General features: G+C 37.1%; 1 protein-coding gene across 1 annotated transcript; it reads left to right on the top strand.

Moving 5' to 3' along the window:
* The first annotated feature begins 260 nt into the window (after window positions 1-260).
* On the top strand, window positions 261-27595 carry LOC111865681 (mitochondrial proton/calcium exchanger protein). The gene is made up of 12 exons (XM_023853891.2): window positions 261-496; window positions 632-1155; window positions 4445-4588; window positions 4681-4818; window positions 6503-6706; window positions 8616-8867; window positions 11014-11157; window positions 12781-12906; window positions 15316-15438; window positions 21214-21428; window positions 21850-22000; window positions 24466-27595. Exons 1-12 carry the CDS (start codon window positions 436-438, stop codon window positions 24823-24825), a joined length of 2442 nt encoding a protein of 813 aa, XP_023709659.1. The 5' UTR covers window positions 261-435; the 3' UTR covers window positions 24826-27595.

Raw genomic sequence — 27595 nt, 5'->3', positions numbered from 1 at the left:
AACTCATTGACGTCATACGAACGTCACAGTAAGTTTGGCCTTCTAGCCACGTGAATAGCAATCTGTATAGATTCTAAAATGAAAGCAAAAAAAAAAAAACAACTGAATTTTGATCAAAGTTGTATACCACAAAGAAAAAATGTAAATTTAATTACGATGACGTGTGTAATTGAAACGTCTCTACTGTGATTTCAAAATATTGGTAAATATTTTCGAAAAATCTTAATACGAGGAACTGATGAGCAAAGAGAATAAGCACGTAAACGCGAATGATGAACTATGGCAACACGGCGGATCGGACGAAGTACAGTCATCGGAAATTTCATTTGAATTGTTCGATCCTCGAATCGGTCATATATCGAAACTAATTGCAGCGGTGTTGTAACATGTGTAATGGCCGACTCTTGAGTTTGGTATATTGTATAGTCAATAAAGATGCATTCATTCCTTAGCACTCATAAATCGATAGCTGTGAAAACGAAAAGTTTTGCTAGAGGTAAATGTAACATTGTGTTTGACTGAAATGTAGCATCGATCATATAGTATTTTTATATCTCGTAAATATAGAACTGATGAATGTATTATATTTGTTTGAAATTTGACTCTAAAGTGGTTCCTGTCTTTCTTTCAGTTGGGTGTAAATGTCAGCAGTGGAGTAATAAGCATGTTTACGGACATAGTAAACGACTGTATAGGCCAAACCAAGTATTACCTCGACTGCTGTCCACCATTGTCAGAACAAGTAGCAGCGGTTATGGGACTTTGCAGAATGTTATTCGGCTTAACGTAATACATTCGTCAGACAGTTTTGTAAAGGACAGTACATTATTTCCATTCTACCCCTCGGGCAGTTGCATGGTAGTTGTGAGACATATGTATGTTGGACATCAGTTGTATGACAAAGAACCTTTAAAACCCTCATCCAAAGTTGAAGAAACAGTTCAAGCCTTAAAAGAAGATCTAAAAGATAAACCTTCTGTTCACGTTGTGGCAGACAAACCTCCACTTCTCAAAAGAATTAAGAAGAAGATTGTTGATGAAGCACTGCACTATTATCATGGATTTCGTCTTCTATTTATTGATATTAATGTATCAAGGAAATTGGTATGGAGAGTTATGAATGGGAAGTCCCTTACTAGACGAGAGCATAGACTGGTAAATATAAAATTACTTAATTTTCTAGTCAGGAATTTTAAAAACTTCTTAACTGAGTACTGGGTAAGTAGTTGCTATAACATATGTTATACTGTTACTTTCATTCTGTAATTGAAAAATTGCTGACTATGGAAGCTGTTATGATCATTAGCTGATTGTTAAGTAAAAATTTATAACAAGGTAGAAGTGTCTTTCTCCGTTCCTGTGTAGCACATGTTGAATACTGCTTATGTTTCTGGTTGCATGACTTAATAGCTAATGTCAGTACCAATGCCTTGGAACCGGTAATATGGATTGAAAGAGAGTGAAAGGCTCTGGAAATGCAAAAGGCAAAATAATGATAATAGAAGAATTACTTAAAGCTCCTTGCAGAATGGAATATATTGTGAAAGGTGCAATATTAGGGTGTAAATAAATACATATATTCATTTACTCACACTCATGTCTGTCACCCCTGTTCAGTTATTGTACATGTTTATGTTCTGCTGTCACTGGAGACATTTATACTTCTTGCTTAACAAGCCCAACTGTTGTTGATAATTAATAGCTTTAATTATTCCCCAAAATGTTTATTACTAAATGATTCCTGGACCTCACTATGTTGACCTTTGCAATGTGTATTGCACTACACAGGCTGAGTGTACAATGACATGAAGAGCATTGGAAACATATGTGAGTAAATATCCCAACACATTGAAAGAAGTAACATAAATGACAGTAAACTAAGAAGAGTTCTAACTTGCAGGAAGTAATGCTATGTAGTCTGGTAAGTCAGCCGACATTTCAGAGGAAGTGGCTGTGCTTGTTTCCTTCTTTTTGACCCAGAAGATGGAGATGATGTGTTCCTCCAAAATTTAAGTTGACTTATTCTGTGCTATGAGGGGTTGCATCCAGAAGATAGATTTTATCATGAGAACCACAAATCCAGTGGTTTAAAACTAAGCATGCATAAGCTACCAGTATTTGTTACCATCATAAGCACTGATATTGGTAAACCCCACACTTAGGAGCAAGTAATATACCATATTCTTGTTACTGTGTGCAATGTGTGGGAGCAGTAATCTCATCAGAGTAAGTTTGTATATAATTTTCTGCATTTTGGACAAGAGTAGGAACAGTAACGTCTCAGTAAAACAGATGGAGGAGGAGTTGGCAAAGCTGATTGTTGTTGAACAATTGAACATATAAGTGCCATAGACTGTCACATGATTAATACCACACTGCTGTCCTTATTTAGCCACCATAATTTTTTTTTAATGATTGCAGTAACCCCCAAAATGCATTCTTGATTTTAATTACTAAGAGTTCAGCCTCAGATCTGGTTTTGGTGACAAAATACTTCATGAAATAGATGGAAAGCACCTAGTACTTGGCATGTCTCCAGAGATTTAATGCTACGTTAAAGAGATTATTCTGTTCCTCAGATTTTAATTTTCTGGTAAGAAGTTTGATTTTTTGTATATCCAGGTGTAGAAATGCTCTTTTTATTATATTATATTTAAGCATCCTGTTGCACTATACACTTCTACATGTAATAATACAAATGCTGTCGTGAATGCAACAATTTATTTGGTTGTAGATCTTTGTCTTCTCTTCCTCTACACTACATGTTTCGGCCATAATTGGCCATCATCAGGTGTATTTTTCACTGCGTAGCTGTCACATTGCACACAGGCCAAAATCTAAAACATCAGCCTGTCAGTTTTGTTTTAAAATCTTGCCAACACACGCTCGTCAATTTGATTTTAGAATTACAGTTTAAAATTTAAAGTTATAAATACCAGGGACACCTGCTCTTGTCTACATGTGCTGCAGCGGCTATTTCTTGTTTCCAGCACCGTTCATGTATTATTATATGCAGGCTCCCAGTGTGTGTGTGTCGCTGCTCATCTTTAATACTTTTGGCAAGATTTTAAACAAAACAGACAGGCTGATGTTTTAGATTTTGGACTGTGTGCAATGTGACGGCTACATAGTGAAAAATACACCTGATGATGGCCAATTACGGCCGAAACATGTAGTGTAGAGGTAGAAAAGACAAAGATCTACACCAAATAAATTGTTGCATTCACGACGGCATTTGCTCTTTTTATGTTCATAATTGAGCCACTTCTTGCAGTAGCTCTTTCAGTGACCTCTATTTTTGTATTGATGGCTGTTGTTTAGTACATCAGTTGCATAGCCTGAATCTTCTCCATTATTTTTTATATTACGTGTATGTTGGTTGTGTCTAATATGTAGTGATCATCAGGTTTGTACTCTGCATAATTTAGCCCAGTCTAAGTAGTTAAGTAGTAAATTTCTGTATTTTCATATGCATCAGTGCCAGATGTCATATAAAGTAAATTTTTAATCATGTTATTTGTTCTGAAGGCTGTTTTTATTTACATGTTATTGAGCAGTTCTATATAGTCCATATGTATTACCTGAGTATATAAAAGGGGACCATTTTTCTTTTTTACTTGTTTGTTCTGTGTTACTCTGGATTTTATTGTCTTTATTCTGTTATAGAATCCCATTATTTGTTCCTTCTTCTGCCATTTATGCCTGGCAGTTGTGATTATGGTATTGAGTTCCTTTGCCCCATTCATCTACATGGCTGAAGGATTTCTAGGAAGACCTCAGGTGACATCTCTCTATTCGAAGACAGCTCAGTCTAACCTGTATTCGGATTTCATAATCATACAGTTTCACAGGTCTTTTAATAATGCAAAATGACCACATACACTCCACATTGTTTTCCTTGGCACTACAGCCCCAGTGGGCCTAGGCCTACCTCCATGAACTTCTCCGTTCACTTCGGTTTTTCTAGATCTTACACATTCGGTAGGACTCCTTGGGCAGGTGATCAGTTTGTCGCAAGGCCTCTACCTGTACACAAACACAGACAAACGCACACACACACAAACTAAACATCCATGCCCTGTGTGGAAACACTCTCCACATACATACCCATAATTTTGATGGCCCATTATTGAGTCATTGTTCAATTTGGATTTTCTGTGAAATATTGTTTGACTAAAAATAAACTTTTCCACTTATGTGTAAAATAAACCTTCATTTTATGAATAAAATACTGCAAATAGCACCATCATATCTGTTTTCATTCCTAAGCTACAGGTGCTTGAAATCTTGGTATTCTTTATGCTAGACACTGTATGTAGCAGCCCATATGTCTGGCTACATATTTCCTCTCATAAACTGTTTAACAATGGTGAGTGAGATTTGGTATGCAATGTTGCACCCACATTTTGGTCATTGGTATTGATTTTAATTTCTTTTTGTTTAGTTGGTGCGGACAGTGTCGGATTTATTTCGATTAGTCCCTTTCTCAGTGTTCATCATTGTTCCATTTATGGAATTGCTGCTTCCTCTGGCAATTAAATTGTTTCCGGGAATGCTTCCGTCTACTTTTCAGACTGCAACTGAGAAAGTAAGTTCAATTAGCGTGAATGAGAATTCTGATAACTTTTATTAGATCAGTGTAATCATGTTTATATTGATGTGCATCATTTCTAATTTCAGGATGAAAAGATGAAGCAATCCCTTAAAGTAAAACTAGAAATGGCAAAATTTCTCCAGCAAACTTTGGATGATATGGCTGTTCAAGGCAAGGGACGAAGCTCTGAAGCTGCCAAGGAGTTTGCAGAATTCTTTGTCAAGGTGAGGTGCCATATAAAGTTCCAGTTTTGGTGATAACTGATGAGTTATTGTCACTTGAGATGAGAAATTTATATGGTGACATGTTATGAAGCTCATATAGCTACATACATAATTAATGCTTAATTGCTAGCAGCAGGTAAACACCACTGATTATGCAGACAAAATGTGCTTATCAGATTCCATCATGACAGTTCCCTAGTACAGCTTTAAGAAAGACAAAAATATTCTAAACTACGAAGTTCTTTACCGTCTTCTGGAATGTGACACCATGTAGTTTTGTAGATAAGAAGCAGTGTTTTATAGGAGCCTGCTATCTTCAAAACGTTGATTCTTATATACCAAACTACATGGTGTCACATCCCAGAATATGGTAATCTTCATATTCAGTGTTATAAGAATATCAGATAACACCTGAGATTACTGACTTGGGATCACTGAAATTTATAGTTAATTGAAAGATAATGTTAAATTAAATCTTAACTTGTACGCTTCTCCAAGTATAATTACAATGATCAAGTCAAGGAGGATGAGGTGGGCAGGGCATGTAGCATGAATGGGGGAGATGAGGAATGCATATGGGATATTGGTGGGAAAGCCAGAAGGAAAGAGACCACTGGGAAGATCAAGACATAGGTTGGTGGACAATATTAAAATGGATCTTAGAGAGATAGGATGGGATGGTATGGATTGGATTGATCTGGCTCAGGGTAGGGACCAGTGGAGGGCTCTTGTGAACACGGTAATTAACCTTGGGTTCCATAAAATGCTGGGAAATTCTTGAGTAGCTGCAGAATTGGCAGCTACTCCAAAAGGGCTCAATTCCATGAGTTAGTAAGTAATGTTAAATTAAAAACATTTAAGTTTAGATTGCACAATATGTTTCTTGTTTGTGACATTTATATTTTATCATGATAATTTATTTTATTTATTTCTATTCTGTTTATTCAGAGTTAATTAATTTAGTTGAACCATATCTGTGTCTAGTTTTGGTATGGCCAATAATACCAAGCTCAGTGTAAGTGACATTAATTTTATGTTGTTACTTCTGTACATAACTCTCTTGCAGAAATATGAAGTCTGTAAGTTCTGTGACCAAGCCACTTGAAAGAAGAAATGTTCAATATTATTTTTTGATATCCTTGATTCTTATCTCTTTAAATAGGAAATAATGTATTACACTGGATTTCATCATTTCTCGGAAGAGTTACGCTCATGTACTATGACTTAAATTTGGAAAATCTTTACAACAAATAAGCACTTCCAAGTGTTGCTTGTAAACATAACAGAAGGCAGAGATGCATTTTTAATGCAGAAGAGTTTGTTAGTTCATCCAGGAATCATCGTGGGTTTTGATTAACATTAGCTCCAAGATTTCAAAGCAAGAGATTTGCATTTGTTGACAGATGTATTATCTTCAGTGAAATGTTAGAGCTGTGGCAACCAGTAATTTTATTGTTGTCAAAAGTAAGAGTCCATTGCGATACTAATGTTCATTTTCTTGCTGTTTTTTGTGTATGTATTTGGTCTAAGACAATTTCTTCTTCTTATACGTAAGTGCTCTCAGTTTGATATTTACACCTAATTGTTTAATAATTATGTCTAAATGAAGCTGTAATGAGTTTTTTTAAATTAGGATGATGTGGCTCTGCAAATAAAGTTATTAAAGTGTTTTGAACTTTCACAGGTGCGCACATCTGGAGAACAAGCAACCAATGAAGAAATAATGAAATTTTCAAAGTTGTTTGAGGATGAGCTTACTTTAGATTCATTGTCTCGACCCCAACTTACAGCACTGTGTCGAGTACTGGAGATACAGCCAATTGGAACAAATAACTTTTTAAGATTTCACCTTCGGATGAAGCTCAGAAGTCTGGCAGCTGATGACAAGGTACATGTTTAAACAGTTTTAATTTAAAGGGTTCTGACGATGGTGGATGACACACAGAATTACTGAGGTTTTGGACTTTTTCCATCATCTGGAATTTTTGGTAATAGAGGACATAAAGTTTCAGAAACTGGATCTGTTTCCATCTTCAGGTGAGAAAGGAAGACACCTACGCAGTTGGGTCTCTTAGAAAGAACTAATAATTTTTTTGCATAGACACTGATTGTGAAGACAGCTTTTGACTTTTCTCAAAGTCTTGCACAGGCCTTGTTCTGGCAGGTGGAGGAACAGTTACTTTCAACACACAAGTCAATTAAATGATAATAACTTTATTGATATATATATATTTGCATTACATGGATTTCACTTAAATTCACACTTTATAAACCGCCGAATTTGCTAACATCTTTGTTTTGGTCCTCGGAAGAGGAGCGCAGACTTATGTCCTGCTTAGCTGACAATTACAAAGTGACTTTTCACACTACGGAGAGTTACATGATGTGGCATTAAAATACTGCCATGATGCAAAGCACAGCCTGCTGTGGTGTGATTCACTATCATTCCACGTTGAATACCCAGGTTACAAATCTCAGCCAATCACACCATAGATGCAGCCGCATTACATCATCCATTCCTTCTAGAATGTTCTATATAACGAAGCGTTTCCACAGACAGAGAAATACTCCAACGCTTAAAACTTTGTGAAATGTTGTGTCATGTTAAACAACTCTCTACATAGTGTCTACCTCGTGAGTTAGATAATGCATAATTAGAATAAAAGCATTATTATTAGCATGTAATAAAAAGTAATTACTATATATGTAGTATAAACGTGTAAATATGGCGGTAAGAATGGATGGTCAATTATATGTGTGAGTTTATTTCATATTACATTGTGCTTCAGTGGTAGAGTAAGTTCTTGGTTGTAGCAATATTGGATCTGTGAACAAATATACAGTTGTGAAACTGGATTCACAAACCCCCAGAGTATATTAACATTATGTCATATTAATTTGTACCTTATGAAGTCTTTCTCTGTACTCATTCATTCATCATCGCTCTACAGCCCTTTTTTTGACCCTGGCCTCTTCTTCAGTTTTGTGATCTCTTTACACAAACGCTAGGACTCCTTGGATGAGTGATGAGCCTGTCACAAAGCCACTACCTACACGCAGGACAACACAGAATAAATGCACACAGACATCCATGCCTTAAGTGGGATTCAAACCCACAATCCCAGCATTTGAGCATGCGAAGACAGTTCATGTCTTAGACCATGCGGCTACCATAATCACCCTGTTTCTGTATTGCTGAATATTTTATTTGTGACAGGTCTTAGTGTTTTGTAATTAAATGATTACTTAACAACATCTCACTTCGAAGGGAGTTACTTTTTAGCAATGCAAGGTACAACTTTTAAGTGAAGGGAAATGATACACAGACTTTTCTCAGAGGAGTTTTGCCATAACTGCAGTGGTGTATTGTGATTATTCTGGAAATTAATTGATCACCCCATGTATGCACTGACCCTTTCTTTCCCATCCTAAATTTTGAACAATATAACTCAGTTTCTACCATCTGAGGCATTTGAATCCTATTTCAGAACGTCAGAAAACTTTTAAAGTAATTTTAGAATTGAAGATATCTGTATTTTACATCCTTATAATCTCAGTAGCAATGCAGTGCATTTTTGGCAGCTAAGACCATTCCAGAATTGCTATGTTTGATCTTTTTGTTGTATATTCTGACGAGAAGTTGCTGAATCATTGGTGTAAAAGACCGTAGTTTTTCAATAACTAAACTTTTCTGCTTCTCTTGATTTTTCATTAGCTGAGTGTTTTTATATATATTTTCTGAGAGAGAAATGAATGAAGAGGACAGAGGAGGATGAAAGTGTTTTCTCTCATTTCAGGTAATACTAAAGGAGGGCATAGAATCGCTCACCCCAGCAGAGCTCCAACAGGCATGTAGAGCAAGAGGTATGAGAGCATATGGTATGTCTGAGGATGCACTCAGAACTCAACTAGCACAGTGGCTTGACCTGAGCCTTGAAAAGAAAGTTCCTCCTTCACTGCTGTTGCTGTCAAGAGCACTGCTTCTTCCAGATAGAATCCCAACAAGTGATCAGCTCAAGGCTACGATTTATGTTCTACCTGATACTATTGTAAGTATGTATTGCAAACTTCTAATTTTGTGAATATTGCAACATGGCACCAAAGTGTAAAACCTTTTTAATGTATGTTTCATCAGTAAGTGTTCTTTCTGGAACTGATTATAGAGATGTGAAAATAATAATTCAACATTCTTAGTGTTTGTAGCCTCACCTGAACTGAGAAGTTAGAAGATTTCTTCATACTTACATAACCTCTTGTGTTCACAACCAACTGCTCATTAGTAGCTGCCCTTTGCAAGCAAAAGTCCTGTCCATTATTTGCTGTTAGCTTGCCTTTCATGAAACTAGGTTGAACTGACTTGTGAGTGTGTGTACATTTGTGCTGTTTTATGGACTGTTACTGAACACAGTAGAGCCACCTGACACACTATGCATACTAATGCTTTTTATTGTTTTTAAACGGTAAAATCATGCTTTAAAACATGGAAAGTTCTTGATCTTTGAACATGCTGTAAAATGGTTGGATTCTGCCTTGACCATTGATTGCTCCATTGACTGGTAAAGTAGTCACGCATTCATGCTAAAAACACTTCAAGAGCATGGTATTCAAGTGTTCTTTCTGTGTTACACACTTGTTCTTATGTCAGTGGACGTCCATCACATGGAACAGTGGTTCTCAATTTTTTTCTTTTGCTTGTGGTTTGCTTCTGAGTTTCGTTCACTTCTGTGGCCCCCACCTCTCATATTGTTTAATTATAATAAATGTAATATTTGTAATAAATATGTACCTTATCAATTGCACTTTTATTATTAACATGTATTGTTTGTTAATAATATAAAGAATATTAATTAATTTTTAAAATTTATGACTGTCCTATTTCTAAATTTTTTAAAGATGTGGAAAAATTTGGAAGTTAATATTCATCGAAATTACTCTGGAAGCCATTCTGCTGTAATACACATATTTTTTCTTTTGCAGAGGAAGGGTATTCAAATTCTATTGAAAGCTAATAATTTGTGTGTAATGAAAGTTCAAGTTATTGTGAAATATAATGCTTAGTTGTTGAAAAATAGTGGCTGGAGTTTGTAGCTTTCCTGCAAAATAGGGAACAGCCACAATAATAGAACTTATGCAGAAAAAATGTCTTCTTCCAGACACTCCAAATACTAAACTGAAGGACACCTGAAATTTACTGAGAATGTGGTGGTAAAACTCATGAGAGGAGTGGGAGATATTTAGGGAAATAAATTGTCATGTTTCCAGTTAACCATTTCACTAGGGCTTTGCCTGCTCTAAGAAGGCGAATACCTGTTTACCAATACTTTGAATTCCCAGATCTAAGGTTGTAGTTTAAGTACAATAGGTTCTGTTCCTTCTCAGTATGGTACACGGAAACAAGGATATTGAGTTTTTATTGTATGCATTGACCATTTGGTATTTTTGTTTCTTTTTATATTATTATTAATTTTATATCAGAAGTGAAATTTTCTGGCCCACTTAGCAACTTTCTGGCCCTCCATTTTTCCAACTTTTCCCTGTGGCCCCTTTGAAATACAGGATGACCCCTATTGAGAACCACTAGCAGAGAATATCCAATCATGTTTTGCTTTTCTTCAAAATGGTGAGCACTGTCAGAGAGTCAGATGCTTACTTGGGGTTGGAAATATTAGAACACATAGGCTTGCAGAAACAAGACATCCTCAAAAAAACTTGGCATCAGTTGTATTGGGGAATGTATGGATTCTTGACTGATCAAGAAAACAAAGCAAAATTCTAGTATGTTAAAACTGAAAAGCTTATATTCTCTTCCAAGGGTCTTCTTTGCTGAGCTTAACAATTATGTTAAATTCTGTCTTGCTTGCACACACTTTCATGTAAAGAATAATGGTTTTGATCTTCTTCTCTTTATAATTTGCAATGAAAATTTAATCTGTGCCAGCATCTGGTACTTCGGACAGAACCAAGTATATATCAGAACAGGACCTTCATTCTACTGTCAGGAATCAGGAACATTTAATTTTCAGTAAGTTCAACTTTAATGTAGAGCATACATATGTGATGCAGTACAGATATGTATTTCAGTACAGTGTCTTAAAAATGCATGTTTATGGTTGTTTTGTGAAGGTATTTATTTATTATAAAGAAGTTTCTATTTGTGTTTTCTTTTGTGACCCATTGATCTTCTTGTGTTACAAGGTGACCCAGACAAAGGCGGCCATTGGAGAACGTGAGGGCAAGATAGACAATAAGACAAAGATTGAAATCATTAAGGAGGAAGTACGTAAAATTCGCGAGGAAGATCAAGAAGAGAAAGAAGAGGAAAAGAAGGAGATCGAGAGGGTCAGTAGGATTTCATGTATTCCATCCTGTTTAGATGTCAGTGAAATGAATGTCAGCATCATGACCCAGACCGGTGTGCAGTGGTTTTCATACTCTCATTCATTTAACTGTGCTTTCTTTATGTCGTGTAGCAGCCATTTTGTCTTGACTGTTACATGTCTTGACACGTGCTGGTATGCGGCCTACATAATGGATGTATTACAAAATACCTTCTATGCATGTTGATGCTTTGTAATCACACAAACCCATATGCTAAGTGATGTTGCCATTGCATCTACTTCAGAAATTCACACTCTTTCAGCATCTGTGTTATTGGTGGTTAATAATTAAGAATACAAATGTGAGATAGGTTCTAGTGCTATATTTGTATGAAATGTCATAAAAGTCAGTGAAGCTGAATTAATTAATTTTGATTCGCTTAGTGGGGGGGTGGAGTCGTAACTGGGTCCATTCATCACAGCGGCCACTGATTGGCCTATCGTACCTGCCCCGGGTGATTATGATGATGGAGAATTTTGGTAGAATGAAGATTGGCAAGGGAAACCGAAGTACTCGGAGAAAAGCCTACCCTGTGCCACTTTGTCCACCACAAATCCCACTTGACCAGACCCAGGATCGAACCCGGGCCGCCACGGTGGGAAGCCAGCAACTAACCGCTTGAGCTGTGGCGCAGCCACCAGTGATACTGAAACTTATTAAGGGTAAGGAGGAATAACATGCACACTATGCTACCACGAACCTATCTTTTCTCATCAGGTAAGGAAATCATGCTAATGAAATACACATATATATGTGTTATATACTTGTAGTTCCAATTTTCCTGCACTCACACTTAGCAAGGCTTAATTTTTTAGAGCCCAGGTAGTGCAGTCAGTATAGCGAATTCCTAAGGACTGGATGACCGAGAGGTTGGAGTTCGAGTCCCAGTAGGGCCAGAATTTTCTCTTCTGTATATTGTCCAGTCCAGCTCTGGGGCCCACCCAGCCTCCTATCCAATGGGTATGGGGGCTCTTTCCCCGGAGGTAAAGCGGCAAGAGCGTGAAGGTGCCGACTCACCACCAGCTAGTGCCCAGGTCAAGAAAATGTGGATCTGTACATCCACTTTCCCATATGCCTTTATGGTGTAGTGCGTAATTGGTTAAGCACAGGGACAGCTTTACCTTTACCTTACAATAAGAAAGTTTCTCTCTCACGGTTTCATTAATATGTGTAGAAACATCCACACTCACTTTGGAGTTGTGTATGTAGCATTCTACACTCGTCCTTGGAAGTGTATGCATAGCATTTATATCTAATATATGTGTCAAATTAAATTGAGTTATTATTACTTTGAGTAATAGGAATCTTCCTGGGGAGTAAAGGGCGGATGGTGCATAAGGCTGACAGCCTCACTGCCATCTGTGAGCCGATTTTCTAGAAAATGTGGGAGACTCGACACATCACAACCCTAAGGGCTTCCATGTCCTGTTACAGGGATAGCTTTACCCCTACCTTTTTACAAATTATTTTCATGATGATATCACCTGTACTGTGTAATATTTGCTGTCTATATCTTAACATAGATTTGTATGAAACAGTATCACCATTTCACTGCTGTAAAACTGTTTAAAAATTTTCTCATAGGAAGAAAAGGAAATACTTGTGGACAAGGCTCCTATTATCACTCAAGATGTTGGAATTCAACCTGAAATTCTTCATATTACTTCAGCTGAGGAGCAGCCAGTTAAAGATGACAGCAGAAAGAAAGAGGTTTGTATCATTTTCTTCCTCAACTTACAGTTGTTTCTCTTCAGTTGATATAATTCTTGGCTAGTTGGTTGTCCGTATTGTAAACTGTTTGCTCAGTTTTGATATCAAAACTCATTCTGTTATATGATGTCTCTTCAGACTTACTTATTTATCATTTTGCTTGGGAACAGTTATCGCAACACTTTTCTTGCAAATAAAAATGAAATATTATATTTAAGCATCCTGTAGCACTCCATACGATACATGATACAAGCTCCCTCTTCAGTGCAAACCATATATTATACGAGTAGGTCTTTCGTTTTGCTCTCCTTTACACACTACATGTTTCGGCCACAAACGGCCATCATCAGGTGTATTACTCGCGTATCTGTCACACTGCACTTAGTTTAACATTTAAAATTTAAAAACACAGGTCTTCCTGATTGTTCCTTTCGTCATTATTACCAAAATCTACTTCATTGATATCTTTGTTATTTACACACATCAATTTTGATTTCTCTGAATTAGCACTTATAAAATCTTCAGTTCTAATTTTAAAATCTTTTCAATTTTCCTCTAAATTTTAAAATTTAAAATTGTCAGGGTTACTCGCCCTATGTTTATAGTGCTGCAGTGGCTACTTCTTGTTTCTTGTATATGTAGTAAAGATNAAGACCTATGTTTTTAAATTTTAAATGTTAAACTAAGTGCAGTGTGACAGATACGCGAGTAATACACCTGATGATGGCCATTTGTGGCCGAAACATGTAGTGTGTAAAGGAGAGCAAAACGAAAGACCTATAATATATGGTTTGCACTGAAGACGGAGCTTGCATCACCGGGGGGGGTTAATTAAACATGTGCATGAATTATCTGGTGAACCTTATGTAGGTAAATTTTTCTTAAACATTTCCAGTTTGCAGTGGATTAAAATAAGCTGATTATTTATGGTCAATGCTCCATTAATTTCGCCATATGATTTGTCTCGTTTAGTCTGAGAGATGAAGTAAAGAACTTGGTGAGGGAGGGTAGAGAAGATATAATGGAAGCTTATAGCCCTTTAATTGAAACCTGCACAGATGCTTTTCGTCTTAACAGCTTTTTGTGGAAGAGTGACAAACAAGGAAATGCATTATAGTTTTGTCTATTGTTGGTAAATGCCTCATGAGACTGCTTATATGCAGCATATTTATACATAAATATTATAAAATGTATCCTAAACATGGGAAAGCACACTAGTTGTCAGAATGACATGTTGGCTGTGCCTGGAACTGAGCCCCATCTATGTTTTCAGTTGCATTAACATGTGATACTCATGTGATAGTGCTTATATATTTTTCATTAGTTTTGCATGTTTGCTTATTCTTTCATGTGAAAACAATAGAAACCACTCATAATTATTGTCTTCAGTTATGTACTGTATGAGTTACTTTTAAGTGTGTAATTTCTTTGTTGTTGTTGTTGTTGTGTAAATGTGTATTAGTTTAAAACCGTGGTTGAACCAGGTATTTCTCTAATGAAACCTAAGACAGGAAAGCCACTGACAAGTGCAGAAAAAGGTGTGTTAAATGTCTTTATAGAAAGTAGTGAAGATAATCCTCATATTACACTTGATGAAGGGACAGATGTAGTGGCTTATGCATCTGGAATATCTAAATCTAGCATGTACTTTTCTAGGAAATAACTGGAAGGTGATGGAAAACTAGTTCCTTCAAACAAAATCTAGATATCAAAAAAGCAGAGTGAAAAATATAACAGCTTTATGAAAACTTCCGTTTGTGAAAGAAGTGCATAATTTTTTTTTCAAGAATGAAATTCTAACTCAGAATAAAGTATTGGCAAGAGTGAACAGTGATAATGATTTGCCAAATATTTTTCATTCAAGGCTCTACAGGCTTTTTAACGTTTTGGGCTTGAAGTTTGTGGAACAGAATCACTAGTGGGCACCACTCACTGAGGAGGTCAAAATAGAATAAGCTAAGCAAGAAATTACACAGCATTATATCCCAGATGATAGAACTCTACACATTAATTCATTTCCGGTTTGTATTTTATGTGGTGTTTATTAATGTTAATTACATTCATGTAGGCATCACATGTTTTGTAAGGAGATCAATATTTTCACAGTTAATGGTGTCATGACTGCCAAATGTTTATGGTCATGTGTCTTAGTGGAGGGCGATAGGAGTGATTGTTTGCTTTACTTCTCTGACTTATTGAGGCAAGATATAGAATCTGCCATCAGGAGAGTCCAATAGAAGCAGGAAGAACATGAACTAAATGGCCTGTGTTCTTCTGTTCAAGGAGAATATATGCCCAAAATTTGTAATACATATTTCCTGCCCCGAAGAAAATTTACGTGTCCAATCCATCTCATCGCCCTGTTTTAATCATACAACTGACTTGGTTGATTGCTATTTCTCCTTGTAGGAGCTGACAGCCACAGACTTTGAAGCACTTGAGGATGCATTGGATACTTTGAGTAAGGATAAAAAGATTTTGGTTGAAATGGAGTTGGATGATTTAAAAGAAGAACTGGCAGAATACCAAGAAGTAAGTGATTATATGCTTGTCAATAATCTGTCATATTTTATGAGCTGGGTAGTTCTAGACATATGCTGCTCATCTAAAAATGGTGATTCACTTTTTTAACATAATTTTTCTTTCATGAAGTGTCTTTATAAAAGTCCATATGTGTTTGGATTATTGGGTTTTTGGACTTCATCCAGCCACTGTTCTAAAGAACAGCATTTTGGAAACGGTCTGTTTCCATCCACACATGAAGGGGTGGGAGACATCTGTTCTTTCAGGTTCCAGTAGAAAGAGCTAACCTCAGTCCTGGGCAACCTATGTCCTCATAACTACAGTTATAACACCCAAGATCAGGCATTGTCAGCAGGATATAAGAGGAACAATAAAAATTGGGATGAAGCATATACAGACCTGAAACCAGGATAGAAAAGAAAGTGGAAAATAAATGCAGAAAACCAAATTCATAAACACAAATGCACATGAATAATTGTAAAATCTTCATGTTATAATAATATTGTCACATGTTGGGTATGTTACGTGACAAATAACTTTATGTGGGTGTCGTATTTAGCGAATCTTTATTGAACACTCACTCTTACACACCTTACAATTATTACCACTTGTAAAGTCGCTTGACTTCTGGCCCAATACTCTCATGCGACGTCTCAACTGTCCTTGGCCGTGGCTGGATCTCAACTGTCTCTGGTGACAATATTCCCAAGATTGTCTCGTTCTCAATACTCAATGCCCTATACGTGTCGTAAGCTCTGCTTATATAGGGGTTATGTGGACCAGATACCGGACATTATTTCTCGTGGTTCCTTTACCGCTGTTCAGGCAGTCAATTGTTACGGGAACATTCCTTATAGATTACACTGGTAATGTGTTTCGTCTCATCCGTTGTTACTCAACGACAGTTTGTTGCTACTATTTGTCTCTCTCCACAGTTTCCATGTATTTGTTATCATGGAAGTGTCCGTTCCAATTGTAGCGGTGGAACAAAAATTGAGCCATTGGACTCAATACATACCCCTGAAGGATCCTTTAATCCTGATCTTTCCTATGAGTTGCTAACCTCATTGCTGAAGAGAGGAAACCATATGGGATCAAAATCCAAGCGGTGTTGGCTTATCATATTGATTTTATATATGCCATATGAGCTGATTGCTTATATTTATATACCTGCTATTACTTTCAGTTTCCAGAATTTTAGCTTCATCCTAGCCCACCTGATGATGTCCTTCATAGGCATGTTGGGCTAATTTTGATTTCTTGAAGATCATCTCTGAGATTGTGCTTATGTTCGCAGAACTGCACAACTAGTGGTCTCCCAGTTTTACCAATGTAGCATCTGTCATATATACAGAGAATGCTTTAGAGGCAGTATACCGTTTGTTGCAGATCTCTTTGGGGTCTGGTTCTCATGAGTGAATACCTAAGAGTGTGTTTAATTTTGAAGATGGTACTAATGTAATGATTCCCCATACATTTGAACTTTTCTGAAATACCCTCCACATAGGGGATGTGCACAGTCAGGAGACTTTCCTCTCTATCTGGATGACTACTACCCTTGGAATTAATAACAGTCAATGAAACACTGGAGTGTTAGTACAGATTCCTATATATGGGAAGACATGATTTGTAGGAGGTAATATACCTCCAGGGTGTGACTGAAATTGTGGAAATTTGAACTATATTTTTGTAGCAGGCAATATTTTGGACAAATTGCAGCAGAAACATATGACTATGCATAGCAATATGAAAGTTCTGAAGGCAAGTGTGCATATATGGAGACTGTTTATGGAAGATGAAGTGTGCCTCATTCTAGCCTTGTTTGTGCTAATGTGCATTACTGAGAAGCCAAGCTTGGGAATATATTTTTACTTAATCAGCTGATACCCACACCCGTATTTGATGGTCATTTCTGTGATTGATTCAAAACAGTTTGCAGGCTCTTACATTTCACAGACAGCAGCACTTAAGAGAAGTATGAAGGTCACCCAGAACTTTTCAAAATAAATCTGTCATTGACCAATTAAATTACAAATTTGAAGTCTTATCTCTTCCTCATTAGAATGTTTCAGTTATGAGTCATTAACCCTGTGGAAAGGACGTCTTCATATCAGGCGATACCTCCCTCTGGAGTCCTCACAGTTTGGTAGAAGACCCTTTGAATTGTGTATGTCTGGTAATGTGTGTGTGTTGTCATTGTCCACATAGAGAAGGATATGGTAATGCAGTCCCCTCAGAGCTGCAGTCACATGAATAGAACTGCTTTCCTGGTGGAGTTAGCAGAATCCTTGCTTTGTAAAGGATGTATTATTTGGGTTCAACATATACAGTTCCCCAGATTTGGCAAAATTACTAAAGGCATAGAAGACTGATTGTGCAGGGATTCTGTAACTATACAGGAAGAATGTACCTTCAGAAGTGAAGGAGCAAAAGCTAAAGACAAGTGATCGTTGTATAACACACTGGACCTGCATCAGTCATCAAGTAAAATGATACAAGGACTGCACCAGTGATATCTTCATTTCACATAAGTGAAATGACCAGTCAGCATGAAGTGAGGTCAGCAAGTACAAAAGGCACTGTTTTTATAGACTACACCAAATTTATGGGAGAGGTACTGAGAAGAAAGGTCAGCTGTTATAGACATAACCTTATTGAAGGCAAGAAAATTAGTAAGTAGTATATGAAGCTCTTTGGAGCCAGGTTACCGCAGTCAGTATAATGACTGGCTGCAGGCTTGACAACTGAGGGATCAGAGTTCGAGTTCCAATAGGGTCAAGAATTTTCTCTTCTCCCCATCATCCAGACCGGCTCTGGGGTTCACACAACCTCCAATATAATTGGTACTAGGGGCTCTTTCGCATGGGGTAAAGTGGCTGGGGCATGAAGCTGACCACTCACCACCAGCTAGTGCTGAGGTCAAGAAAATGTGGATCTGTACATCCACTTTCCCATATGCCTTCATGGCATAGTGCTTAATTAGTTAAGCACAGGGACAACTTTACTTTACCTTTTGCATTAAGCTCTTCTGTAGACTGCTAAATATGTCTATTGAGTGAAGTGACAGTAGACAGACAGAAAGGTAGGCTATCGAACATTCTGAGTTGTTTTAGTTCAGGGTTTGTTAGTAAAATATTATAAGGAAATCGAAGTGACAAGACTCCATGCAGATGACAACACAGTAGCAATGCTGGCATTTCCCATGAAGAATACTTCAGTTCAAAGGACATCGGAACCCATAAAATGTTGGGCTGTATGCAAGAAACATAGCAAAAGATAAGAAACAATGTACTAATGCCCCAGTTCTGAACTGGCCTTCTTTATGGATGTTTTGAAGTGCACCCTACCAAATACGAATTTCTAAGGTAATGTGACTGAAAATTTGTAATTTTCTTCACTCATGTTAAATCTTTTGTTAGTAAAATAAGTACATGGATTGTTCCACTTATATAGTATACAAATTCTGTGGAAATCCATGCAGTCAAAATTGCATTCAAACCCAGTAAAAAATATGGACTTTGTGGTCATTTAAAAAGCTGTTGATTTTCTAGCTGCTTCTTGGAAAAATTAAATATCTGGTAGAAACACATCCCCCATCAGGCTCTGGACAGGTTTGAAATGTTACCATACTGAATGGTTATAGAAGAGGGCATTAACACATTTTTGGTGGATGGAGGAATGCTCTTGTGGGCCACACAAAACCAGCTGGCTTGCTGCATGCAAGTGGCAAAGTCCAGAAACACACCTTAGTGTTTTATGAATATGTATAGATAGATTAACCTTTAAGAGCCGAGCGACACCATATGGCATCATTAAAATAAAGTCAAGGGGACGAATGACGCCATATGTCATCGCGCAGTCCACGCGTGCGGCCGGCTTTTTAAAATCTAATTTTAAGTTATAAATTCTTTTTCTACTTACATGATTTTTGGTCACCAGCTTTATAAGTTGTCTCTCTTCCCACCTGCGTTGTCTAACGGAACGTTGGCTTTGTGTGGAAATCTTGGAAACATCCGGAAATCCAGAGTCCAACGTTGCACTTCACGCACTTTGTCTGGACGGTTCTTCGTTTCCCACGCGAAAAGCACACATGACACCTCAATTGCGAAGTAGAGGAAGTCGGCCAGTGATGTGGTTTGGCCTCCTATAATCGAGATATCTCCGATAAACGGCAGGGGTTCGACCCCTGGGCCGTTGATGGCGAGGTGGACCCCTTCCAGCATGTTCCGCACAAGAGCGAGACGAAATTCTCTGTGTGACAACAGGATGTAACTGTTCAGATCCAGGAGATGGAAAAATAGTTTATTTGTCCATTTCCAGGTTCGACGACAGATGCTATAACTGTTTGCCACAGTTTGCCCACAGCTCCACCTGAATAATTATTCACACTTCTCTTGCCATGCTGGTGTCGTGGTCCCCAGGTTGCCGACCAAGACGATGGTTCTTCATTGAAATCAACCACCAGTGATGTTGTTTGGCCTCCTCTAATTGAGATATCTCCAATGAAACGGCAGGGGTTTGACCCCTGGTCCATTGAGGGCGAAGTGGACCCCTTCCAGCATGTTCCGCACAAGAGCGAGACGAAATTCTCTGTGTGACAACAGGATGTAACTGTTCAGATCCAGGAGATGGAAAAATAGTTTATTTGTCCATTTCCAGGTTCGACGACAGATGCTATAACTGTTTGCCACAGTTTGCCCACAGCTCCACCTGAATAATTATTCACACTTCTCTTGCCATGCTGGTGTGGTGGTCCCCAGGTTGCCGACCAAGATGATGGTTCTTCGTCGAAATCAATTTCTGATTCACTTTCCTCAACGCCACTCTCAGAGTTGTCGGTACAACAATCTGATTCGGAGTCATTTATGAGTTGAAATATGTCAGCGTCTTCCAAACGAGACAGTGCAATGGTTGGTTCACGCTTTTGATACTGCTTGGCTGTGGTATTAGGATGCTAACCATGAAAGTACTTATAATCTACTTCAAGCAGAGTGAGAACAGAGAGCTTGTTGTGTTGCGACAAGCGATAATAAACAATCAGGGTTCTTGTATACGAATAGATACTCACCCCACATCTCTGCATACCGAAATGACATAAGTGTATAATCTTTCGAGACATGCAAAACTAAACATGGCTACATAAACCATCCGCTGTGTTGCAACATCTACATACAGCATTCTTAGTTCCAAGAACTCTGAATTCTTGTAGACAGACGACAAATTTGGGAATTTTTTACTTGGAATCAGTCTAAAAATTTTTACACATTTTATAAAGTCTGTAAATTACAATATCTGATTCTATATTCTTTCTAGAAAAAAACAGCATTTATTTGGTTCGTTTATCACAAAAATTGTAGAAATCACAGCAATTTTAGAAAATGATTGCAGTTTTTATTGCTTTAAAATTGTGGGTATTTAAATCAAATTCGTCCCCCTGCCATTACCAGAATTTAAAGGGCCGTCACTTAAAGGTTAAATTTAATGTGCTCATGGCTGTGAGTATCAAGACCATGGTCTTCTCATATATGATGAAATGCAGTTTAATAGATGGGTACCACTGTTTTGGAGGAACCTGCTTCTTACATCCTTAAAGTCTGGTAGATTTGTATCAGTGTTTCAGAGGAATCTGCTGTTCTTCATCTTCACGACTGAAAATGGGGACAGGAGGTTCCTCAATTCAGGTATCCATCTACCAGGCTACAAGGCATCACATCCGGGACCATACATAATATTTAATGTGCTAGTCTTATTGTGTATTAAACATAGATATTCCTGTGTTAATAGGATGTTGATGACCTAAAGAAGGTAGTGAAGGTGCTGGATAAGTCAGAATCAAAAGTACGAGAATCGAAGGCAGCCAGACGCTTATTTAAGAAAGTAAACAGAATGATACGTAAGATGGATGCTGTTCTGGAAGAGCTTGAACGTGAAGAGAAGGTACTCATAAAGGACCTAGAAGCTAAAGGATCTCTTGAAGAAAAGGAAACACAACAAAAAAGGTAACTTATTTGTTGAAATGTAGAGTACATTCTCTGCCTTATAAACCTTAACAAAGAGAGTGAATGTACAAACTGAGGCATAGAAGTAATTGCAACATCTGACTTTATATGGCACCGGTTCACATTGCTATTATGCAGAGACTTCTGCTCTTTGTCCATAATACTTCGAGCTTTGAACTATTCGATGTTGACATTTACTGTAAGTTTTTAAAATTACAATGATACACGTATGCTGTCAGTTTCCTGGTGAGTCAAGCAGCATGGTACATGTACTACAGCTGAATTTAAAGCTTGTAATCTTCTAAGGGCTCCTCAGAATCATTTGTACCAAGGAAATTTAATGTAGATTACTGAAATATGGATGTTTTATAATGTAATTTTAAAATAGCCAAATATTTTAATCCTCTTTAACTTTTTTCAGTGAGGAATTGATAAGCATTGAGGAACTGAAAGATGCTATCAAGAGAATTCAGAAGGTTCCAGATGCTTCCCTGGTGAACAGGATTTCTGAAGTTCTGGCAAAAATGGATATTGACAAAGATGGAGCCATCAGACTAGATGATGTACTGAAGGTGAGCATTTGCTTAGAGTTCCAGAAAGACGTGCAGCACAATGACTAAAATATTCAGTTTCAGCCTCAGCCCAGAAATTAGCCTTAATGATTGAGGACTCTTGTGATTTTTCTCAGTCCCTCCTGGCATATGCCAGGATGGCACCTCGAACTTAAACCACTTAAACATGAATATTATAAAGCATAGAAAGAATAGTTTAGTTCTTGGGGTGGAGTGAGACTAAGTGACTTGACACTTCGGTCACTGCTTGGCCTATTGCACCAGCTCCAGATGATAGATGATGTGTGTGTGTGAAGCAGTCAGTGGAATTAGAATTGGCAGGGGAAACCAAAGTACTCAGAGAAAACCTGCTCCAGTGCCACTTTGTCCACAAATCCCACATGACATTACTTGGGCTCAAACCCAGGCTTCTGTAGTGGGAAGCCAGTGACTGAGAAGTGAATAAATTTTTAAGTGGAATATCCATCCAGGATAAATGCCATAAAACTAGATTTTAAGGTGGAGAATGCTTTCGTAGAACCTATAAGTATTCTTCTAACAAGATATAGTCAATTCAGAATTACAGTGTTTTAATAAGCTTCCATTCTTCATACAGTGACCTTATCTGTATTATACAAGCTGCTTTTGGATGTAATAAATAACTGAGTTTGAAAGACCCAATAGATTCTCTGATTATTATTACATTTTGTCTTGATTTTCTGATAATGGTTCTTTTATAAGTGTGGAAATGCATACCCCAGTCTGGTGAATGTGTTTTTTCCAAATGCATTTTAGTTATAATGTTCATTAATTACAGATATTTACTGTTACAAAGTTAGTAATGTGATAAAAAAATGTTGTTGTGTGTTTTTTGTTGGCAAAAGGATATTCATAATGAAATGCTTCCTGTTTACGGTGGAAAGTGTTTGACGTATAAAGTGTTTCACCACTGGGTCGAGAAATTCTCTCAAGGACATTTGAAAGTTGCAAATGATGCCCGACCAGGTCACCCTATTGAGACTGTGACAGAAGCAACTATGCAGTGAGTGAAAGAGTTGATTCAAGTTGACAGGAGGATAATGATAGACAGTGTAGCAATTGCACTATTGCATACAACATAATGCATGATCATCCGAAGTTTCGGAAAGTGTGCACACGGTGGGTACCCAGAGAGCTGAAGGATCGAGAAAAAAGTAACTAAATGGGTCTGTCCTTGCAGCATCTCTTACAGTATGCGGATGAAAGAGAGGATATGAATATGCTTGACAGGCATGTTACTGGGGACAAATCATGAGTGCTTCACTACCAACCTGAATCAAAGTGTGCTTCAGTGTAATGGAAACATCCCAGTTCACCTTCAGCAAAAACGTTTAAGGTTATGCCGTCAGCTGGGAAGGTTATGCTTACCATGTTTCGGGATTCTCAGGGAGTACTGTTAGCCAATTTTCAGAAGTGAAAATATGAATTCTGCATTGTCCTGTGAAGCTTCAGGATTCAGTTGGTAGAAAGCATCCAGACCAATTGGGAAGAGGAGTACTGCTTCCTCATGACAATGCCAGACCCCATACAGCCCAGACTTGGCCCCTAGTGACTTCCAACTCTTTTATCTGCTAAAAAAAGACCACTTCAGTGGAAAACAGTTAGCTGATGATGATGAGGTTGAAATGGAGATGCGGGAGTAGCTGAGACAGCAGTCAAAAGACTTCTGTGCTTTGGGTTTCAGCACACTGGTAAAGCAGTGGGACAAGTGTGTCAATTATGGTGGAGGATATGTCAAGAAATAAATGTTTTTTCATGGTTCAAATATCACATGTTTATGTTTTTTATCCATTTGTGACATGTTTACTGGCTCTCCCTCATATTATAATGTGTAGAACCGTTTTCTGAATATTTTGTTAGTTATTGAGGTAGTACTGACAGTTTTATTACTTCACTGTGCATGACATAACTCATAATGGTGAACCCATAAACTTTAAATTAGATGTAATGAATATCAAACCTGAATCAATATTTTAAGTCTCCTAGTGATTTTAAGTGGACTTTTTAATATGTACATAATTTTCTTTCCTTTCTTTTTTTTTCTAAACCTACTATTTCAAGATGGGATAGTTTTCTATGTATAAGCTCTCTTCATCACTTTTCAGAATAATTTATGTGCTTGGAACTTGCCCTATAAAATTATTTCAGGCTTCTTAGGGGCACCTTTGTATCTGTAGAATTTCACTGAAACCAACAGCATCATAATAACTAACTCCATGGAGCTGAGCTCTTCTTGAGAAGCTGCCAGTTGTGCAGCAACTCAAGAATTTCCAAACATTTTATGGAACCCATAGATTCATTACTGTGTGCACAAGAGTCCTCCACTGGTCCCTATCCCAAGGCAGACAAATTGAGTCCATACCACCCCATCCTATCTCTTGAGATCCAGCAGAAGCATAATGTTTTGGTTAATTTCCTTGAAACTAAGTGGCTTATCCTTTTTGCAGGTAGTTGAATTGGTTGGCAAAGAAAATGTTAAACTTAACAAAAAACAAATTGATGAGATAGTTGACTTAATGAGTAAAGAAGAAGTGATAGAGTTGGAAGAACAAATTGAGAAAGCACTGGAGAAAGGCAATCAAAAAGTAGAAGAGACTGTGAAGAAAGAATTGTCGCTCAAAGTGGAAAAGGAAACTATGGTAAAGGCGAATGTAATATCACAAGATGACCGAAAGAAAGCAAATGGAGCAAGCTGTGATGTGTCAGCATCCACATCAGGTGCTGCTGCTATGTCAGCAGCACCACCCATTCAGCCACATAATGTGTCTGAGCCCACTGATAAAAAGGATAGTTCAAAAACACTGTGATAGAGCAGGCCTCTGTTTTTAAATAATTAATTTTATAATTTATTAGTAAAAGAAATATGAATATGTCAATATTGCTTAACGTGAAAAGCTCTGAATTAATAATGTATTCCAGTAAGTGGACTGAATTTCAGCATATACAGCTCACTACCATACCATGTATATATGTAATGCTTGTTTCTGTATTATCTTCCAGTAATGATTAATACATTCACTGCCAGTCCCATCACCTGATGAGTTGAAGTTTATCATTTACCTGTAGAGATCCCATTAAATGACAAGCTGTATGTATATAAATGTAATTTTTCTCTAGAGCTGTCACTGAAATGCAGAGAAATGATAAATGTAACTTGTCAAACTTGAAAGAATTAAAAACAATACAGTAATATATTCATTTCCATTCCCAAGTTTAATGTAAAAAAAAATTGATAATCCAGTTTTCATGGAAAAATGGCTGGCCCCAGCACCTAAAATCCAAATATGCATGGCATGACATGGCATGGCAGTCAGTGTGTTAATGATTAACATCATTCTTGATGAAAATAAATTCTTTGAAACTGGACTCTGAATACAACATTGATATTTTATAAAAGGACAGCACTACATAAGAACATATTCACATTTGAAGATAAACTAAGCAAACTGCAGGGTCATATAAATAGACTCAAGTGTAAGGAATAAATACCATTCTTGCCCTTCTGAACATATACAGGTTGTTTCACAAACAGTGTGCCATACTTTGGGAGGTGATGGTGAGTAGAACATTGGTTCTGTTTCAAGCTGTTAAAAAGTTACAGATGTTTAAGGTGCATGCTGGAGAAAATAAACAAGAATATTAATCACATGAATTTATGAGAAACACCATAAATTAAATATTCAAAATGTCCATCACAGTTTTCAAGTGCCTTGTTCTTCTTGGCCCAGATGAAAGTTTACTGCCCATAGCATCATGTTGGGGCATAAGCAGCTATTCCACTATTGTTAGTATTTTGCTTATGTAGATCATTTCTTTCATAAGACCACTTAAAAAGAAGTCAAGTATCTCAATAGCCAAGGTTTTGGAGCAACATTACAAATCTCTCGATTCCCATAACACTGATTCAGGTAATCTGTAAATCGATGACCAAAATGTGGAGGTGTTTCATCATTCTGAAAGAACATCTTGAGTGATGTCTCCAGAGGCAAGTACTCCAGTAAAAATGACAAAGCATTCATAAGGAAGTTCAGAAAATTAGCAGGAGTCAAATTTTGTTCAAAACAAATTTTCCAATTAACAGATCACCAAACATTCACTGAGATTTGATATTATAAGTAGCTTTGAACAGTTCTGTAAGGATTACTGGTAGGAACAAGTAGGAACCCTGCTTATTGTTAACCATAACCATTGTTGGCATGTGTAAAATTTCACAGAAGTAGGCAGTTGTATTTTACATATCTTAAAAGAATTGTAGCTCCCCAGTGGTTAGAAATGGGACCAGTGTTGTATTACGTTTTTTACTTGACATTACCTCCCAAAGTATGGCAGACTAGTTGTGAATACCTTGTAGTTGGTAGTGGAACTGATGACAAAAGTTGTGTTTTAGAAAGAGAAGCTTTTTTCACTTACAAAAAAAATTCAGCTAGTGTTAGTATGGATCTTCTTTCAGTTCTGTAAATGCAGTGCATAGCTTAACCACATGACAAGTAATTTATATGTAACACTATATATACATAAGGCTTTTCTGTAGACTATTCAGTAAGTATTATAGTGTGTATGCCACTGTCTGACAGGTTGACTTTGTTTTGTTTTTGTTTATAAAATGTGTTATGAATGTACATATTATGTAGGATGTATTTTTGATATGGTTTGGTGTAGTTTGAACTTATATAAATGATGCAAAAATTATACATCTTTAGATACTTGTTGACTGAAACAGTTTATGAGATTAATATTTTGTAACATAAGTGCTCCATAATTCAAATTTCCCATTCATGAATATTTCATGATAGCTTAAAAATGTAAGTGTAGAAATCAGACAGATTATTATAGGACTCTTGATAGTGGAATTAATGTATACAGCATTTAGACGATGTTGCATGAGCACTGGACCCATCCTTAGTTTGCATATGTTATCATTTATATTAAGGTACCTCTATTCCTCAAGCAAATTCTGGGATAATAGCTTAAAATATAATCACTTACGTGCAGATATTTCCAGTTCATCATTCTGAATTATCCTAATATTCAGTGATGTATAAGTGGTGCAGTTGAAAAAGCATCATTGAATAAACCAGGAACACCATCATGAATGTGAGAGGTGGATAAATTATAACTTTATGTATCTGATCTTTGCGTTTTTAGATATCAGGAAGATCTGAATGGCAGCACACAATTTCTGGGTTTAATATGCTCCTAATTTCTTTGTGAATGCAATTTTGATATGTTAGTATTGTTTCCAGTATTTCAACTCTGTAACATTTTCAAAGGATTTACTAGCTGTCTGTATACTGTATTATGATATTATGCTGCATTCTGGTGATGAGGCATGAACAGTTAACTTAAAAGAGTAATGTCTTGTGGGACCTAATGGCATGTAGTCCAGTTGAAGTTCCCTGACGCTCCTGTGAAACATCAGTGAACTTCTGCTGGACAACATGGCATTACATCCCAGAAAATAGTACACTTCATAGTCACCACTGTGAGAACCTCAGATCCAACATATTCTTAGTTTTCTTTGTGTTACTTTTATGCCATCCTTGTTACTAGTGTCTAATAGACGTTTATGTTCTTTTT

This window comes from Cryptotermes secundus, unplaced genomic scaffold, assembly GCF_002891405.2.
Source record: "Cryptotermes secundus unplaced genomic scaffold, Csec_1.0 scaffold19, whole genome shotgun sequence".
Taxonomy (NCBI): domain Eukaryota; kingdom Metazoa; phylum Arthropoda; class Insecta; order Blattodea; family Kalotermitidae; genus Cryptotermes; species Cryptotermes secundus.
This window is presented reverse-complemented; position numbering and strand designations above follow the sequence as displayed.

Excerpts from the sequence above, each read along its gene's own strand:
- LOC111865681 (XM_023853891.2), top strand. The coding sequence starts at position 436 with ATGCATTCATTCCTTAGCACTCATAAATCGATAGCTGTGAAAACGAAA. Across the intron at positions 1,156-4,444 it reads CTAGACGAGAGCATAGACTG|TTGGTGCGGACAGTGTCGGA; the intron begins GTAAATATAAAA and ends CTTTTTGTTTAG. Across the intron at positions 21,429-21,849 it reads AAGGAAACACAACAAAAAAG|TGAGGAATTGATAAGCATTG; the intron begins GTAACTTATTTG and ends AACTTTTTTCAG.